The sequence below is a fragment of the Pleuronectes platessa genome, chromosome 13, assembly GCF_947347685.1.
Source record: "Pleuronectes platessa chromosome 13, fPlePla1.1, whole genome shotgun sequence".
NCBI classification, from domain to species: domain Eukaryota; kingdom Metazoa; phylum Chordata; class Actinopteri; order Pleuronectiformes; family Pleuronectidae; genus Pleuronectes; species Pleuronectes platessa.
Genome location: NC_070638.1, coordinates 24,886,652 through 24,906,953, shown reverse-complemented (window position 1 = coordinate 24,906,953; position 20,302 = coordinate 24,886,652). Strand labels below are relative to the sequence as shown.

The 20,302-nt window shown below is 41.9% G+C and overlaps 1 protein-coding gene across 1 annotated transcript in view; it reads right to left on the bottom strand.

The window, feature by feature from the left end:
• LOC128455044 (E3 ubiquitin-protein ligase RNF31) overlaps positions 1-20,302 on the bottom strand; it is a 68,709-nt gene that overhangs the window by 28,537 nt on the left and 19,870 nt on the right. Inside the window, exons 3-15 of the mRNA XM_053438670.1 lie at positions 11,096-11,242; positions 9,062-9,217; positions 8,691-8,747; positions 7,447-7,645; positions 7,136-7,349; positions 6,902-7,035; positions 6,362-6,534; positions 5,412-5,645; positions 5,151-5,327; positions 3,847-4,014; positions 3,555-3,740; positions 2,774-2,980; positions 2,515-2,688 (exon numbers count right to left, since the gene is read on the bottom strand). Coding sequence (XP_053294645.1) covers positions 2,515-2,688; positions 2,774-2,980; positions 3,555-3,740; positions 3,847-4,014; positions 5,151-5,327; positions 5,412-5,645; positions 6,362-6,534; positions 6,902-7,035; positions 7,136-7,349; positions 7,447-7,645; positions 8,691-8,747; positions 9,062-9,217; positions 11,096-11,242 — 2,226 coding nt within the window. The remainder of the gene's footprint in view (positions 1-2,514; positions 2,689-2,773; positions 2,981-3,554; positions 3,741-3,846; positions 4,015-5,150; positions 5,328-5,411; positions 5,646-6,361; positions 6,535-6,901; positions 7,036-7,135; positions 7,350-7,446; positions 7,646-8,690; positions 8,748-9,061; positions 9,218-11,095; positions 11,243-20,302) is intronic.

The following is a 20,302-nucleotide window of genomic DNA, read 5'->3' as shown; positions in this document are numbered from 1 at the left end:
GGGACATTTAATAATGTCTTTGGTAAAATTGCTAAAATTAAAACTCCAGGACAACAGAAGGGGAATTCATAGGGAAAAAATAGATTCGACGCCGAAACGATCGCTGCAGGGGGCTAGGCAGCCTTGGCGCAGCGCGGCGCTTCAGCCTCCGGTGTGACCTGCACAAAGGTTTAACATAGGAGTGGATGGGAGCCAGCTGTTATTTAAGGCTTGGGGCTGCGCTTATGCGTCGCTTTGGCGTCGCTTCAGCGTCCGATGTGAACCCGGCGTTAAGGTGAATGCACGTACGAACAAGTTCTCCGTTTAGGATTACAATTCCACAAAAATCGTATCGCATTTGTCGGTCCTGTGGTAACACGGTTGGAACGTGACATTCCCGTGTTTAAAAAATGGACAGACGACGAAGGAGACCAGGCTCAAGAAGCGTGTTCATCTGAGGCATCAGAGAAAAGAGAATGGGGGCCCAAGCGCTCTTTGGTGACGTGGTTGATTACGTTACTGTTGATCATCTGTCCATCATCGTATAAATCCCGCACTGACAATTGATTGGTCCGAACAGCTGCTGTTCGGGCATAGTTTCTCCCCAACGGAGCGATGCCAGACCGAACTTCCCGACCTCAAATGTTGTGGGCGGGGCTAAGTTCGTCTGGCATCCAGGCTACTCCGCGTCACTAACTAGCACCTCCATGTCGGTGTCAGAAAGTTATGCTTGTAGAGGCAGATTCACGTACTCACGTTTCCAGGTGGACTGTGATTTATAAAGGGAACATTGCATTCAGGTGTGTGTGCGCACAGTTTTATAAATCAACTTTTTTTTTTGCCGCATACCCTTTCTGGCTTTTGTACACCTTCACTTTCAATATGAATCCTACGCTCTTTTTTATAAATGAGACTCCTGTCCTGCAACTCAAAACAGAGTTGCTTGCATCCTGTATCAAAACATTGATACAGGATGCAACCATTTACACAGAAAGAGACGAAACAGAATCATTAGTAGTGGCCCTGTTCACTTGCTGGGAAGAGATTTGAGGCGCAAGTTTTTTTTTCAACATCCTCTAAAAATGGTGTAAAAGTTTGTACATCGTATGTGATACATGCACTGTAGTATGATTATGAAATCCAGTTGTTATCTGATCAGTGGGGCCATGCACCTATAACTGCAAGCTCAGTGAATAGGGAGCTGCTAAAAATAGCAAACTGTTGCACTCAGAGCACACACATCTGATGATCTGCATTGCATTTTGCATTTTGGTGAGTAAAACCGAAACATTGGAATGGAAAGATCTGGGAACAAGAGTACAAAACTATAACCTTATTAATAATTGTAGACCTATCATGTGTAAAAGGTGTGTTCAAAAGAGAGTACTGCACAATGGTTTCTGCAAAATCTGTATAAATTGGAGATCAAAATGAAAATGCTTGCTTTTTGTTTATACGCCTGAATAAAATATTGATACATAAAGGGAGGGTCAGAGGTCAACAAATACTTGGTTTTCACAAATTTGATAGTGGATTTCAGACAGTGGTTATGCTTTGCTCAACATGTCTAATATGTTTTCACAGCGGTCAGTGCCTATTTTCCCTTTAGGTTTTCCCTTAACTGTTTAATTGGAAGCTGCACATCGTAGGCTAACTTCAGCGTCATGAAATGGAGTGGAGATGCCAGCGAGGCGACCGAAGCAAGAAGCTGAAAGCAAGAGGCTCCGCTGTGATGCTGTCTTACTGCTGATAGTGACTGAGGGATGGCTGGTTTCAAACAGTTCATTGTGCAGATCGTTGTCTGAATTAGGCAAGTTGATCTGCAGTAGGCCTACTGGAGCCATTATGAGTTTAGCATATGTGAGTGTGCTTTATATGTCACTTATTTTAGTCACAGTTGTGGAACACTTACTTGATTGAACGTAACTTCAAAAGAAAAGGAGGACCGGCGTTGTGTTTTCTGTTTTGCAGCGAAGAAATGTTTCATTTGATGATTTGATGTAATCATGGCTGAGAAGGATTCCCAGACAGCTCTCTCTCTCTCTCCCTCTCTCTCGCCAGTTGGAGCCGATTATTGTTAGTATTAATGTTTGAGATTGGGGAGGCTCCAACTCAGTCGGTGGCTTTAAGATAGTTTGTACCAAGTGACCTACAGTCGGGAATACCCCTACGATTGTCGGATGGGGAAAATCCGGTCTAAAATGGGCCCGATTATCCTCCAGTGATCAGAAGCCTTAGATATGATTTTTTCAGATGGATTTAATATGAATATTTGTAATTACTCCAATATTTTGTATTTTTATAAAATAAACTTGTATTTTTTTTAGCAAATATGAAAATATTATCTTATTCTCACCTCCATCCGTGTGAATCTGAGTAGCCTACCCTAACAATTCCTTTAGGGCAAATTCCCTAAGTGCAGCTCTCTGCATTTACAATTTCTCCTCTCCTCCCCTGCCACCTTTTGGTGTGACGAGGCACACACTTTTAGAAGGATGTTACCTCCCTTAGTCCTAGCTCTATGTTTCTTCCTACCTGGATGTCAAGGGTCGAGAAATAGCTGTTCAGGTGTTCAGGATCATTGATGTTTGGCTCCCAGCACACTGGACACACCATGTCCCTGATGTGTTTGTCCCTTACAGCGATAGTGAAGTGCTGCTGGAAACAACCAAAGCACACTGAACACTGGCATGATGTTAGAGACTGCATCTGAAAGGGAAGAGAGGGAGAAATGAGCGAAGATGTGCTTCTGTTTTTCAGAACTTGTAGAAACATTTACTGTATCAGTCAGTACCTTGCTGTGGGGAAAGACAGAAAGGCAGATGGGACACTCTTTAGCCAGCACTCTCCTGATAAACTCCCTGTCATGGGACTCTCGTACAGCCTGCACAACATCCTCCAGTGAGTAAGAAGCAGTATGCTCCAGAAGAAGTGACAGTGCCAGCTCACAGCGACCCCAGCTCGGAAGATCATATACAGCAAGTAGCCTACGACATATCTGCTGGAAGAGATGAAGGAATTATATAAATCTTTGACCTTAAACTAAAAAAGAATCATCAAAATGATGTAATGAAACACACTCTTGGTGTAACAATGTGATAACCAAGAGATGCGAACACAGAGAACACTAAGGAAGCCAAGTGATGAAGTAAAAATCAAGGTCTTTAATAAAAGAAGCAAAGGTCAGGCAAACAGGCTGATAACACAAGCAGACAAATCCAAAGGAAGAAGGCAAACAATCCAAAAACCAGAAAAAAGGCAAAAGTCAAACTGGTAGACTGAGTGATGTTGAGGTGCAAGTGTGTAGATTGCAGTGGTGGGGAAACAATGGGAGGAAGTGAAGCTGGAGTCCCTCTGCAGAATGTGTAAAAAACTACATGAAACAGGAAGATCCATGATAGCAAACTAAAATCCATGATAGCTAAGGAGCAGATGTTACCCTAAGTGTTTCTGACAAATTGAATTCACACTATGACCTTTGTGCCTCCTGCTGGATAGTAGGAAGGTGGTGAGGCTAAGGGTGGGGTCCTTCACCATGCTGTCTAAATTAATATGGCTGAAGATTGGACTCTCACCTGTTTGTCAGGCTGATGGATGTCTAGTGGAGGTTCGGCTTTTTCACTCCAAATACGGTTGTGGAAGGGCTCCAGCAGGGGTCTCTGCAGCAAGGCCAGTGCTCCTCTTACCTCACCACCACTCTGTTTCAAAACCTCATGGCAGTGAGACTCTTCTCTGAAGCCCAGTGCACACAGCTCCTTGATCTGAGGGAGTAGGGTAAATAAAAGTGACGTTACCATGTCTCAACAGAAAGAAGACTGACAGAATAGTCAATTGTTCAATTCGCAAAAAAAATTGAGATAATGTCACCTTGGCAAGTCTGTCTGTAAGTGCTTGTCTGGCTGCTCTCTCTGAGTCTCCGCCTGCTGTCAGCCAGGCTTGCTTAGCCTCTGCTCTGGACAGCTGGATCCCACTTTCTGTCTCTGCAGGGTTCTCCTCTCTCCAAGCATCCGCAACAGGAGCTACACTTGACCTGCTCTGTGTTAGAGGACAGTTAATCATTATCAGAAATCCCAGCTGACAGTCACAGTCTGAGGAACATAAAGGTTTAAGAAATATTCTTCTGCAGAGCCGGACAGCCCTCACCATTCCGGATGTACACATGTACGAGTCATGGACCTTTTAGATCTACGTGTGTGCCACCAGTTTGACATACGCATCCGCTGAAAACAAGGATAAACGAACTCTACTAAGGCTAACAACATTATTACATCACGTATATATAAATACCAGTGGCGTTTCTACATTAGGGGCACGTGGGGCACTGCCCCACCAGATCCAGATGGCGCTGTTGTGCAGATGACTCAATACATCTGTACTTTGTGGCAAAATATATTTTATTTTATTTTATACGCAAAGTAGCATGAATGTGTGTGTGAATAAACTTGATTCACAAGCATTATAGTCTTGTTTTGGAGTAATTTGATTCGTGTGTGTTTCTGTCTGTGTGCTTACTCTGTGAAATGCTGCTCTCCGCTATCCGTCTCTGCGCTTTGGGGCAGCGGCGCAAGCTTAAGACTGTTGCCATGGAAACACCACTGAGCGTGAACCACACAGGCCAGAGTTAACAAGCGGAGATGGGGCCCTTTCAGATGTGCCTCACGAAATCTTGCTGTTCTGGGTTTGAATGCACATAATGTAAACCGCTTTTGATAAAAGCGTCAGCTAAAAGACATGTAATGTAATGTAATTAATCTGAAAAAGCTATATGCCTATACACGTGCAGTTACACATACACACAGATATGTATATATACATATATATTGTGCTTTTTAAAGAAAACATAAACTTAAAGAGCTTTTCTTTGACTTGGATTTGGGCACAAAGATGGATTAAACAAAGATGGAAATCTGAGTGGAGATAAAGAGTGCTGCTTAAAGCTGTTCCCTATTATGCCACCAGTGTATTGTTTGGTCTGTCATAGATGCTGAAATTAAGTTTCAGTATAGATGATCTTATAATATGAATAATAGATGTTCAGTTTCCTTCTATTAGTTGGTCTGGAACTCCTTCATGTGTAGGTCTAAAACGGTGGCTCGCGCATGTGTAGGTCTAAAATGGGGCATGGGGTCTCCTGTTCTGCAGATCGATATTGCTGAGAGAAGCATACTGACTGTGTGCTGTGTTATAGTCTTGTCAGACTTAGGGGATGCCGCTACCAACATCCTGATCTGGTCTAACAGCGGAGGAAGCTCTGACTTTAACCACTTGTAGGGCAAGATGCTGCTGTCTCCTGCCACCCTCATGCTTGTGTATACCTCTTCTGGACTCATTCCTTTCTTCTCCCCATCCTGATGCACACAAAAGGAACGGATACAAATAAACAACTGAAGTGTATATCACAGGAAGGTTAAGAGGTGATGGAGGTGACTTGCTCTTATCAATTGAATCAACTGAAGCCCCTCCTCTTTCAGCAGCCTCTGTCTCCAGCAGTCCAAGTCTTCAGGGGCAGGCTCTTTGGGTTTGATTGGCAGGGCAGGGACCCGTCTGACAGGAGAGGGAGGGCGGAGCTTCACAGGCAGGGGTGCAGGCTCTGGACGAGCCAGGTCACATATGTCACACACTGTAGCAGGAGTATAGTTCAGATATGTACAGAACTGACACACCCACTTGAGAGAAAGAGAGAGGGAGAGAGAGGGAGTTATAGATTTCTGGAAGAATGTGTCATCTCTTCTGTAGGAATTACGTCAGGCTGTTGAAGTTGTACAGCAGTACAGATATCTTGGGACTGTAATGATGACAAGCTGACCTTTGAGCATCACGTTGATACTGTGTGTAGGAAAATTCATCAAAGCATTTTTTTTTTACGAAATCACTTTTACCAAAATGTCATGTTGTTTTATTGAATCAGCTCTTTCCTTTACCACTGTCCTAGAAATGTGCAATTCTCAGCAAAGCATACACCACAAACACAATAACATATATGCTGGCTGTTAGAATGCAAAACCTTGATATTTTCTGTGTGTAGATATTCACCTTGGAGATCATTAAAAGTTATAACAGACCGTAAGGGGGGGGGGGGGGGGGGTCTGTGAAGGTCCTTTGAGTCAGACCAGGAGCAGAAGAAAAAGCTTATAAGCTATTATAAATTATAAATCCTCTTGAAGTGGACATGAATGTGTGAATAGTTGTTGAGACAATTCAGCAATATCTGGTCTGATCAAACATGTGTAGACAGTAGGCATAAGCCTGCCATTGGCCACGTATTAAACACAATACTCTATTACATTTGTGTGAGAGTGACACTAACATTCCTGGAACCGAGGCTATGAACAAGTTTGATAAGCATCACACACACACACACGTACAGACAAACCTAACTGACCTGGCTGTCGGGGTCCCCAGGCATGCCCAGCACTGGTGCTGGCGGCCTAGGAGGGTTGATAGGTGGGTGTGATGGGGTCATTGGAGGTCGTGTGGCCAAACGAGGTCTTTCACACACCTCACACAGAATATTACTGGCAGAATTCACCATTGTACAGCTCTTACATTGCCAGTCTGAGAAGGATACATTGCATACAAAACACACACACCCACAAACACCAACACACACAGACACACACATTGTTAATGAAACTCAGCAAAGATGGACTGAGAGTTGGGCCAACCCAAAATGGGTACAAATGCCTAATTTCACATACATGCTACTGGTTGGACTGAAAAATGTAATAATACATACATAATCACGCAATACATAATAATGTTACACCTTCCTCCAGTGTAACAGCTGAAGTAGAGAGTGAAGGGTAGATGCCACCGATTAATATGTTCATTATTTTTCTTCATTTTGTATGTCAGGGATTAGAAAACTAGAACATAGTAGAATGAAAGGGGTGGGATCACTGCAGCAACACAAAACACTGACCGGTGATTGTTGTAGACTGAGATTCCTCTGCTTTAGAGCTGATGGATTCCAAACGAGGGCGCTCACAGTCCAAACACAGCACATCCTGGATGGAGTTGACTTTTGTGCAGTTAAGGCAACACCATGTGGAAGAACTGACACAGGGGAACAGAGAGTGAATATTATGATTTATTTACCAGCCACGTAAAAACAGTACTGGTGTTTCACTAGCATGCTAGGACAACTGATACGGACCTATGATTGCTTCTGTTTTTGGATGGTGATGCTGATGATGATGCTGATGATGATGATGATGAGGATGATGATGATGATGATGTGACAGCTGTTCGACGGTGGTGGGCTCTCTCAGTGTAGGAGTGGTATAGTCTGTCACATTCTGAGCAGAGACCCTGGAGGCAGGTGAGGCAGTGGGCAGAGATTCTGAATATTCCACAGATAGTGCAGTTCTCTGAAACAGAGTTAACAATACACTCTACCAAATTGCCACATCATTACTAATCATTATTAACAAGAAGACCCAGCATGATAGAAGTTTCTCTCCTTACCTGGGTGTTTGTTTGAGGAGGTGGAAAAGTCTTGAATGGACCTGAGACTTTGGTGGTTGGAAGACAGGGAGAGGCCACGGCTGCTCTCCCTGAGGGAGTGGTGGTGGACGGGGAAAGCTAAAGACTTGGTCTGATTATCAGAGTGGCATGATGTGGCAGAGGAGTGGTAGACTACAGCATCAGTATTAAGGCCCACATCCTAAGAGAAGATAAGAGAGGTCATCATAAATTTCAAAATAAAACAAAGTTCATTCAGTGCTATGTTATACTATAAAACATTTGGTGGCAGATAGGTGTTAGAACATGTTTGCCACTAACCAGCAGTTTGGTGGTTCCAAACCTGGCTCCTCTTGTATGCATGCCAGTGTCTTTGGGTAAGATGCTGATCCCTTAATTGACGGCCCGTGTGTGAATGATGTGTGATTAAAAAGTGCTGCATATAACAGCACTGTATGACAGACTGTGTGAATAGGTGAATATGACTTGTACAGAAAAGCACTTTGAGTGATCATTAAGACTAGAATAATGCAAGATAAATCCTCAATAGCAGGATAATAAGGGGAATATAATTATCCCGGACTGATCCCGGATTTAATAAACATTTAAAAAACAAAAGTTTATTGATAGCAGGTAATTGAAGCTAGATTTTGTTTTTATAACTAATAAAAAGGGCCATAGAGTGGTAAGTAATTGTCCTCATAGAGGACTTTATTTTATTAAACTCTGAATTGCTGATTAATTTCTATACACATTCATTAATGTGGGGGCGGCTGTGGCTGAGGGGTAGAGTGGTCATCCTCCAACCTGAAGGTCTGACCCATCTGCATGCCGAAGTGTCCTTGGGCAAGATGCTGAACCCTGAATGGCCCCCCATAGAATAACTAAGTGCTGCGAATAGATGCACTGTATGAATGTGTGTGTAAATGGGTGAATGTAAAACTGTACTAAAGCGCAGTTATCAAGAATAGAAAAGCGATATATAAATACAAAACCATTTAACATTAAAAACCATGATGAAAGAAATGCCCATTAAAACAATGGAATTAAAAATATATATATATTTAGCTTTCTCCAATAAGAAACAAAAAGTCAAATAGTATACGTCATTTTCCTGGTTCGTATGTCCACTGTGACAGCAGGAAGTCAGCCAGTTCAGAACCCAGGAAATCAGAAAACCTTTGGTATAAATGTAATGTTATAAATGTAACGAGATGACGGTATGATGATGGCATGATGGACTCTACCTTGTGTCTCAATGTAGGAATGACTCTCTCGTAGAACTCAGGGTGGGGGTGAGCCTCCTGGGAAGAAACCAAATCCGGTTATCATCTGTGCTTTTATTCATACTGTATGTGCATTCACATGAACCAGACCAGAACCACAGAAGAAAACACACCATACTGACGACAAAAAATGTTAAGATGTTATCCTGCAATGATTACAACACTGTTCACTGTTTCACAATCACACTAACATCTCTATTACTGACTGAGGGATTTGGTTTGCATCTGTCTGTAATGTCAAGGTTTCAAACAACCTTATGCCTCAGACACACACACACAGAAACACACACACGCACGGATGCACACACACACACACACACACACAAACACACCTTGATTAGCATTTCTAGTTCTGTCCTCAGACTCATGACTTCAAGTGTTACTGCAGCAACTCGGCCCACATCAGGATCAGTGACATCATCAGGGAAGCTGAGTCCATCTGCCTGCTGATTGGAGTAACCATAGAGACAGAGCACTGCCCGTCCTCCCTGGGAGTCAAAGAACAAACAGCGTATAATATCAACAAAAGCTGTTTTTATTAACTTTTCCAAATAATTGAGTACGACATGAGACTCTTGTTTTTATCTGGAAACTAATAATATGATTTTACTAAAATGTGGGAGCCACAGAGGCCTTAAAACTTGGAGGAAGACTCAGAGCAGTCTTCTTGTTTCACAGAAGATTGATCATTGCACAAAACTGGTCCATGTGTAATAAGAAAATATGTACAAAGCAAAAGAAACAAAACAATAATCAACTAAATTTAACTTCACACAACTCAACTCAAAATTAAGCGATTTATATGAACATTACATGCAAATAGCACAAAGGTTCTTTCCACTTGAAAGCAACTAAAAACCTCTTTTATTTCAATGTGACCTTCTCAGGCTCTTTACAGGCTCTCTATGAGCACAGGAAGACATTCCTCAGGATCAAGAAGAGTAATTGGGACAAGCCTGAAAAAACATTGTGGGACGTAATCGCTCAGTACACCCATCCCGGGAAATGCAAACAGTTCCTTCATCAATGTTCACTTGTGTTTGACCAGCAGCATTTAACTTACTCCACTGATATATCTAAGGTTGTTTTTATTATGAGTCTCTTGTCTGAGAAAGCTTGGCTTGGGCTGTGGTCATAACGACCAGTGATTTACCCATTTGCCATTATTTTCAGTCATTTACAGCAGAGATGCTCAAAGGTAAGGAAGCAAGTGACAGGCTACTTTCCTTACATCAAGGCTCAGGTTCCGAGTCAACATATTCAATTGATTTCCGCATTCTCACAGCTGAGAGCGATGGGATGAGAGAGAGTTACAAGGGTTTTTTCTTCGGGGTTAAGTAAAGATTTAAAGGATGAGCTAGCTGCTAGAGATGAAACCTCATTCTTAGATGAGTCAATTTCCTTGGCCGTTCATTTAGATAACAACCTCCGTAAGAGGCGCAGAGAAAGAGCAGAGTCTCCCTCCTCCCTTCTCTCAGCCCCAAGTACCCTCGCCACCCTGGAGAGTCGGCTCCTCCTCTTCCACCTGCAGGACTATCCTCCTCCAGGGTCTCTCCGCAGACAGCCTCTTCACCCCTCAGCACAGAGAAACCCATGCAGATGGGAGGATGAGGCTCACCCCTGCAGAACATCAATGCTGTTTCCTCCAGTGGCGCTGCATCTTCTGTTCTAGCCCACTGTCCTGTTCTGCCAAAAGACTATGCTCATCAGCCACAGGTGGGGCGCTGGTAAGCCATTCTTCTGTCATTTCATCCCCTTCCAATCATATTCAACTTAAAGGTACTGGGAGGTTCTTGCCCGTGTCACTCAATTTACAGTCCCAGTGTCACTACTACTTTCTGGTAACCATCACAAGACTATTTAACTTTTCATTATCCCATCACCTACTTCACCGCTAGTAGAATCTCACTAGGGTCTATTCTCCCTTTTACGCAGGTTATCCTGAGCCTTGTTGTGTCCGCAGGGTTTGGTTTTTATTTCCATGTGCTCTGCACTCGTGCTTTCCTTGGGATCCAGAATCCAAATGCAAAACAGTCAGGGCTCTGCTACCTGACTACTCTCATTTTCTGCACATACTGAAAAATATACACAATCACATTTGTGATAATAATCAGTTAAATATGGTGCAGGACTTCAAAGTCTCACTGCTATGATCATCAATCAGTCAATCCAATTTTTTTTATAGCCCGTATTCACAATTGTCTCAAAGTGCTTAACCAGGTGCAACATTCCCTGTCTTTAACTCTCAACAAGAGTTGAAAAAAATACATAGAAACTTCATTGGCATGATGATGATTTGAAAATATTTACTCAGGAGTTACATTTATTATTATCATCATTACCTCACTGTAATATCTTTTTGTTACCTGAATAGCATCAACTGTGGCTCTGAACACTGGATTGTTGTGTTTCACAGTCCTCCAGTATTTGGGCCTGTTGGGATTTGTCAAGTTGCAGCCATACTTTTCCAGGATGTTCAGTGCTGTAGACAAGCGCTGGAGAGACGCAAGGGTCTGAAAAAGCACAGAGAACAGTACATGATGTAGCCATAGGTTTAATTGTTTTAAATTTTCAAGTTACATCTGAAAAACACATCACACCATAGCTGTTTGGCTCTGTGCAGCAAATTCCACCAGGGGACATGGGATTTTGCACCAGTCAGAATGATTTATCCCAACACGCTTAATTAACGCCAGCAGGCCAGCACTTTCCCCATCCATTTATTGCCTGGAATTTTTTACGTTTCTTTGTGTCATCAAAAAAAGCATTGTTTATCATTTTAATTTTTACTTTTGTACTTAAGTAGGGGAGAGCGGGGTAATGTGAGACACCCCCTGTATCTAGGCAACGGAACACATTTTAGGTCATGTGACCATTACGTTTTCAAGCCCCTCCCATTCCCCACTTGCCATGAAGGGAAGGTTGGAGCTGGTGCTGTGGTAATTATGTTTTTTCACAAAAATGTGAAATGTTTGTTGCATGTAAAATTAAATTTTCTTGCTTTGAACTTAATCAATTGTTGTGTCAAAACAAATTGAATGAGGTAGAAAAACTTATATCATACATGTTGGTGAACTTTCAACATATAAAACCATGTGATTGATGCTAGCTGAAGATTAGCCTGAGTTGCTAAGAGATGTTGTTTTATCTAAAATGGGGGCTGTGGGGTAAAGTGGGACAAATGCTGTGGGGTAAAGTGAGACATGAAGCACAAGTTAAGTTTAGTCTTAAACATATTTTAGTGTAATATTACATGACATATGTTTTATTTTTAATGTCATAAACATTGTTGAAAAGCCAGCATGCCAAGAAACTACACCAGGAAGACAACCTGGGGCCAAACATCCCTCGCAGAGATGGAGAGTGTAGCCGCTGAGGTCATGCAAGGAAAGAAGTCCTTAAGAAAAGCTGGAAGGGATAGAAATATTGACAAGACAACCCTTAAAATATTCATAAAGAAAAAAGAGAAAGGGGAAGTAAAATCAGTAGCCTGGGGTGTAGTAGCTGAGGTAAAGAGAATATTCACAGATGAGATGGAGGAGGAGCTTGCCAAACACTTAAAACAACTAGCTGACCAGTTCCATGGCCTTGCTCCACTTAAGTGCCGTGAACTGGCATTTGAATACGCAGAGAAAAACAATATCCCTGTCCCTGCCAATTGCACAGAGAAACAATGTGCAGGTAAGCTAGTGTAGTATATTCCCTTAGCTAATAGATATCCATAGCAAAGTTACAAACCATAAATGGTATGTTAATATCCAGCTAATGAGTTTCTCTAGCATAGGTATAGATCATAATGACATGTTAATATCTTAAGGTGCCTTGAATCTTAAGTTCAAACCTTTAAGTATTATCTCCAGATGTGTTCAGTGTGTTTCTCCTTGTTTGAACTATCCTTGAACTGCCTATGGAATAATGAGAGGAGAGATGGTTTTCAGCGGGTTCTTAAATCTTAAGGTACGACATGTTCCCAAATTTAGGCAGAAGGCCCGGTTGTGTGACGTCATTATTTCTCTAGGTTTGTGGTAAACAAATCCCCTATAAAACGCCTTACCTTGCAGAGTCAAGTCAGATTTTCACTATTCGGCTTGTGTGTTATCTCCGAGTTTTCTAGAAACTCGTCCTGACCTGTAATACTCTTGTGTAATAAACATTATACTTGTAAGTACTGGGTCCACTGAGAATTTCTTCAACACCGACTTCAACAAGACACTACTGCTGGAAAGATACTACAGATTTGGCGTCACGACTGAGACAAGCTTTGGCCTGCTGCACCTCCAACAGCTTCAAGCAGTGAGGATTTTCTCATTTTGACTGAAAGCTGGCTCGTTCATTGTTGCTGTTCTATGTTTGCTGTAAGGTCGCACCGTTGAAAAACCTGTTTTTGGGGATGTGTCTTGTTGTGTTGATGTCTGAGGAAAAGATCTGTGCTAAATTTGACTTTGTTTGCGAAGTATACGTCGCAAATAAAGAGGGGGGGGGGATGTGTAACAGTTAAAAGGACTGAAATAAGGAAAAGGACATAGTTTAGAATAGCTTAAATTGTAAAGATGAGGTGGTAATCTGTGCAGAATTAAGAAAAATGGTAACTCAATTTCTTAATGGTAAATCGCGGTAATTCCATTGTGTTACAATCTAATGCTAAGGCATAGACTGGAATTGAGTTATAGAGAAAAATTGGGACAACCTGGGCCCAGGTCAATTTGAATAAATAAATACATGTAATGAACAAGGAAAATAATATTAAGGAATTGATCAATGAGCCGCAGAATCTGGATAGTCAAGCCCTCAGTGAAGGAGCTAAGTAGAATGGGCCTCAGTTTAAATAACTGGGGAAGTAGACATAAATTCGAACGCATGCTCCCACTCTGACATTTGTTGATGAACAGTGTCTGATGCAGCCTCTCATCGGATGATCTACATCTCAAAAGGTAGCAAAAATTGAGATAATGGAAATAAGGAAAAAACGGCGAAGAGCATGCTCCGTGGTATGTCTGTCTGTTGGTCTTGAGAATGTGTGTGCGTCTGTGTACAGGGGGCCTTGGAGATGTGTGTGTAAGCTGTCTGTGTGTGTGTGTGAGAAAAAAAAGGAAAAAAAAGGCAGAAGGGATATGCTGTGTAACTGTCAAGTTGTTTTTGAGATAAGTGCTGTTTGTGTTCTTGAATTAAAATTTGCAGTGTTTCTTTTGGATGTGTGTGTATTTTGTTGTGTCCCGGTCGGGAATTGAATAAATATAACTGATATATATATGAGAGGACTGATAAAATTATGAGCCTCGTAATAACACAATGAGCTCCTACTAAGGGGACTTTTGAACTAGTGGTTTAATGACACCATGAGCTGCCTTTATAGCAGACGTTATCAAATGATGAGCCTCAATCGGAGGACTTAATTTTTATATCCACATCTTTCATGAGCTGCCCTTATAGTAGACGTAAGAAAATTTGGAGCCTCATTAGGAGGACTTAATTAATTTAACCACACCTTTCATTCCCACACCGGTTTGCAGTTTTTTCCAAGTGATGTGAGAGTTGGTGTACGATTGGTCTGGGGGAGCTTGCCCTCATTGCTGTGGTGTGTGTGTGTGTGGGTCTTTGTGTCTACATGAATATCCCACTGCATCTTTCCTGTTGGAGCAAAAGTTTTTTTTATTGTGATTTACATTCTCTTGGGGGTCCATGGACAGACTCTCACATTTTAAAGAACTCTCTCTTTTTCTCGCTCATGCAATAAAGATAAAGTGTGGGGAAAGAGTTCTATGAACTCCTTTTAACAAATAATGGGAACTACATGTATGCACTTTGCAACAGAGATCTAAATAGACTCTCAAAACAGAGGAGAGATAGTTGTTTAAAGTGATTAGGCAACTTTAACATTTGTTTAAATGTTAAAGGAGCTTTGACAATTGAACGGGGAGTCCCTGAAGGGGAACAGGGACTGAGTGGAGTTTTTCCTGTTTTAAATTGGGAAGTATATGATTCTTGCTTGACTTGAAAGGGGAGTTACTGAGGGGGAGCAGGGACTGAAATGAGTTTTTCCTCGGACCTCTCCTCGGCTCCCCTGAGAGAAAGCATCTGTTCAGAAATAGGGGAGTATACATCCTCTAAGCATTAAGAGGGATTTTCAAGGTCTCCTCTCTATAATTTACAGAAAAAAGAGTTTAAAAAATAATTATTTAATGGGGTTTAAGCCAAAAAGACAATTTGTTTACTTGACTGTTTGTGGGAAAGGGAAATTGTGCAGACAGTATTACAAAAAAAAATGAAATTGCTTGCTTGATTCAGCTAGATTGAATATGTTTGTAGTTCTAAACAAAATATTTTACAGCTTGAACTGTTTGTTTCATTTGGTTTTCACTAAAATTCAACAATATTTAGTTAAGGGTTTAATTTGGGTATAAATTGGGTTTAACTTGACGTTTTCAAACTTTAAATACTAGATAATGAGAATTTTGATAGGAGGAGAGATAAGTCATAATTTTATTTTAAGGTGATAACGTGAGAAAATTGTTTGCATTGATTAGTGACTGCCGATATGTTTTTATAAAGAGTGTCCATAGTCTACACTACGGGCTGATAAAAATAAGTTTAACATGTCTGTTTTTCCTCACTGGGAGTGACACATGTGCGGTGCACAGACTGCACATGAAAATCAAACAGTTAAACTGCATTACGAAAAAACTGTTGAGTTATTAATACAGCCGTGAATAAATAATAAACTATTGAGAACTTTAAAGTTTTATTTATTTATCATGATCTGTTTCTTTTCCCTTACGATGAGTGGGAATTGAGGTGGAAAGACGAGAAGGCAACTGGCCGGTGCAACACGGACTGAGGCTTGCTGACATCTGCATGTGCAGCCCCTGTCTTCAGTTTGAACAAGGCCGGTACAGTTTTATCCACAAACTCTTTAGCAAAAACCTGAATTTTACATATTTGTATGTGTTCTCATCTATAGTTTTTATTGCTGATACACATTTTAAACTGCTTTCATTTATGTGCTATTATAAGAATATAAATTGAGCACATTCATCTGTTTACACATACATGAAAGACTACATGCTGTAGTCAGTCAAAACAAGATATGAGAATTGACAACGGACTGACCAGTTAATGCTTATTCAGAAGTAGAGCTCGGATAACCATTGTGCTATCTCTAATGTACAATGAAGCATCATCTGTCACAATGGGTTATCCAGTGACAATTCTTACATATCACAGTCTCAGAAATCTTTTGAACTATGGTAAATACACATTGACTATGCCCAGACTCAGAGACTATCACAGGCTCTTAGAGCAGGGAGATGTCACTCTAGCAAGGTGTGCTACGGTGAATCCAGCTGAGCACTTGCCAACTCCAGAAGACGGTGAGCCACACAATTGTGTTGAAGAAGCAGAGAAATACTGCTGAGAGCAGATTTGCAAGCCCTACCATTGTGTGAAGCAGACCTGGAGTATTGGACTGATGGGTCCTGTTATCGTGTGGGTGATAAATTGAGTGCTGGCTATGCAGTAGTAAAAGCCTAAGGAACTGGATTTGTTGTCGAAAAGGCTGAAGTGATACCACAGCCTGTGTCTGCACAACTTGCTGAGCTTGTGGGGCTAACTGAAGCGTGTTTGTTGGCAGAAGGTAAGCGAGTGACAATATATACCGACTCTGCATATGCACATAATGTGTGTCACTTGTTTGGATCGGTGTGGAAGAACCGAGGGTTTAAGAAAACGGATGGTTCTCCAATACAGCATCACGCCCAGATCATGAAGTTGCTACATGCTATGATGAAAACCTAAAGAAATAGCAATCGCTAAATGCGCGCATAAGAGGGATGCGTCAAAGGTTTCACAAGGGAATAAGGCGGCTGATGAAGCTGCAAAAACCGTCACAGGAGCAGATAAATTGGGCAAAGTTCTTCTGGTCACTCACGAAGTGAATTTGGAAGACAAAATTACACTTAAAGATGTGATTTTAATGCAAGAAGCTGCTCCTGACATGGATAAACAGTTGTGGCTAGACCGAGGTGCCACCCGAGATTCTACTGAACTTTGGAGAAATCATGAGGGGCTGATAATAGCACCTTCAGACTTGCTGGGTCTACTGATTCAGGAGGTGCATGGGTTAGCTCACGTTGCAAGGGGGGAAGTTAGGAGAAAAATTACAAAGGAATATGGATTTTGGGCACCATGTTTACTTGAACAGATTGATTACGTCATAGGCAGGTGCACAATCTGTCTGAAAAACAATGTCCGGAGGGGAGTGATGGTTCCTTCTGGTTACATTCCAGCTCTGAGGGGTCCTATGCGTGAACTAGTTGTGGACTATGTTGACATGATACAACCAATTGAAGGTAAAAGGTACATGCTAGTCGTCGTGGACAGATTTTCACGATGGCCTGAGGCCTGTCCAACCAAGCGAAAGGATGCTCAGTCAGTTGCCAAGTTCTTATGTAGAGAGGTCATAAGCAGGTGGGGACTTCCAGATCGAATATCCTCAGACAATGGGAAAGAGTTTGTGGATAAGACTGTGAAACTGATTTAGCAAAAAATTGGGAATCAAACAGCGTCTTGGCGCAGTCTATCATCCTCAAAGTCAAGGGATGTGCGAAAGAATGAATGGTGTTTTGAAGAATCGTATTGTTAAAATATGTCAGCACACGGGTTTGAACTGGATAGCAGCACTTCCACTGGCGCTAATGGTATGTCACTCTAGTGAACTGCGTGATTTGCATATGACACTTCATGAGTTGATTACGGGAAGACTGATGCCAACCCCTTGTTTGCGTACAAGTGGAAAGGGTCCAAGCTTGGCCCTTCTGGAAAATGAAATGCAGGCGTATGTCACATATATGGTTAATCTGCATAAAAGAATATCCACATTTGTTTCTGACAGGCAAAGAAAAGCGGAGGGGCAGGAGAAGCTCGATGAGCAAAAAAGGATCACAGTACGACCTGGAGACAAGGTATTCGTGAAGGTGTTTAGAAGAAAGTGGTATAACGAACGCCGTGAAGGACCATTCGAAGTGGTTCGTAGTACTGGAACCGCGGTCCAGGTTAAAGGATCTCCAACGTGGTATCATTTATCACATTGTGTAAAAGCACCAAGTGAAGAGATACCACACTTACAGAACCAAGATGTTGAAGGCCCAAGAGAGCCAAGAGACAATGTGGAAGAACCTCCACCAGACAGGGAGATGCATGAAAATCCCCAAAATCAGAACTCAGAAGGAGAGATTGTCCAAGTTTTGGGCAAAAATGATTATTCTGTGCACGTTTCTGATCATGTTAATAATGACATTGACCCTGCAGTTAATGGACAAGGAGAAAGATTTAGTGAAATTGTCTTTCAACATGTCCCGGACACAGCAGGACCTATTTCAGTTGCCTGCAAAGCGCCGGAGACATCCAAGGGCTGTGACCCAGCTGCAGGACAACTCAGGAATCCAGTTAGACAAAGGAGCCCAAGACCAGTTCGGAAGAGGGTTAAACCGAACCGTTACTAGAGCCAGGGTTGAAGCAACCTTGGGAGAGTCAGTTAAGCTTCCATGTCAGTGTACAGGAGAGAATAGTGGCGAAGGGAAATTAGGGTTGAGTGGAAAGATAACCATGGTAAGATTCTAGTTCTGTCGGATATATCACCATTAAAGAAGTATACGTTGATCAATGACAAAAGGAGACTGAAGGTTGAGAGAGATTGTAGTCTTTATGTACATAGGCTTCAACAGGAAGATCTAGGTGATTATACTTGCTCTTTTTATGATTCACGTGTTGGGAGTGAGCTGTCCGAGTGGGAACTTAGAGTTTACATAGTGACACTCATGTTAAAAGATTTAAGTCCAATTGGAGATGTCATGGTTACTACAGGGGTTCAGGAAAAATTTACTTCGGTAAACACTCCAAGAGTGAATAGTACACAGACGATAGGGCTGTGCTCAAAAAATCGATATGGCGATATATCGTGACGTCGTCATGCCGATGCACGCATCGATGCAGATGCTACTGTATCGATACGGCATCAAACGCTTTGACGGCCCCCTTGAAAACGAAACTTCACCTATGGTGCAGTGCACAATAATGCCAAAGGGGGCAGCATAGGCAAAAACAGCACACGTCTCAACTCAAAACAAGCAAGGAAGAAACACCGGAAAAACTGGCGGAGTTATTGCACGTGAAATGCTTTGCTCGCAGTCTGAATTTGGCCGCTCAACGTGCGCTCGAGACGCCCACTGTTTCTTACTTATTCTCCACTGAGGTGTGGAAGAATGCCAAGGAGCTGTGGACCTTAACTGAAGCGGACCTGGCCTGTGCTGAAGATGAGGCTAATGCCCTTTAGCCGCTAAAAGCTGCAACACTCGTAATGTCCGAAGGACATTATAGAACCGCTGAATGCCCAGATGTGCAACTGCGCTCATGTTCAAGCAACAGACTCGGCACTTACGAGGGAAATTAAAAACACCGTATCCGGGGATCTTGGGAGGAGATGCGTGAGCGACAGATCCATGGCATTGCCTATTTTTTTATTGGGATTAGAATGATAATTATTTTATTTTACTTTTAAGATCTTTTAATGGCCAGAATTTTAAGTATTTTGAGTGGTGCGATCCCTAAGACTTCGCCTTTGCTGTTATATGGAATAATAAAGAACAACTGTTGTAGTCAATTCTGTGCAGGACATGGTCATTATTCAAAAGCAACGTGTATCGTGATAGTATCGTATCGTGGCCTCTGTATCGTGATACGTATCATATCGTGAGGTTGTAGGCAATACCCAGCCCTAACAGACGATGGTAAAGAATGATGCAGATTCACCTGTAATAACTCAGAGAACTATTTCAGACGTAGATAATGACTTATTTGACTTTGACCGGACACCAGAACAAATGACTGACCAATGCCACACTATACAAAAGAGAGACATCAAATGGAAAGCGTTTGGGTTTGATTCTTTAGTGTTACAAATCGCAGACCCATGGGCAAGCAGGAATCTATGGTTCCAGCAACTAACTCATTCTGTAAGATCGGTTACGAATTCGAATGGTCCATGCGTGGTAAAAATTCCATCGCCAACCTCATGGTCTGCAATTTTAGAGACTGCACCAGAACCACTAACCGCTATATGCCAATCTAATGCACTATCGTGGCTGTTGTATCAGCAGCAGTCAACAACAGATGACGTGATGGCCCTATCAGTAAATCTGTTTAAGCCTAGATCCACTTGTTCTTGGTTGAAGGACCTAAAATATGTAAATTGACTTGAACGGCATGAAGATATCAAAACGGCAGTCCCTGATGTAATGGAAGTGACATCAGCAAGAGCTCAAACCTGTTTTTGTTCAAACAAAACTTACAATGGGCCGGGAATGTATATGGGGATATCAGATTGTGACAGATATATAATGGACTTGGGTGAGCATGAACATAAAATTAGCAAGGATACGTATGAAGCAACTTTTTATGTACCACATCAGAGACAAAATAGAACTTTAAGGGTACGGAACCAAAATCTGCCTGGGAATGTGACCATAGGGAATTTTAAGGATATTTGGTGGGTTTGTGGTGATAAGGCATATATATTTCTA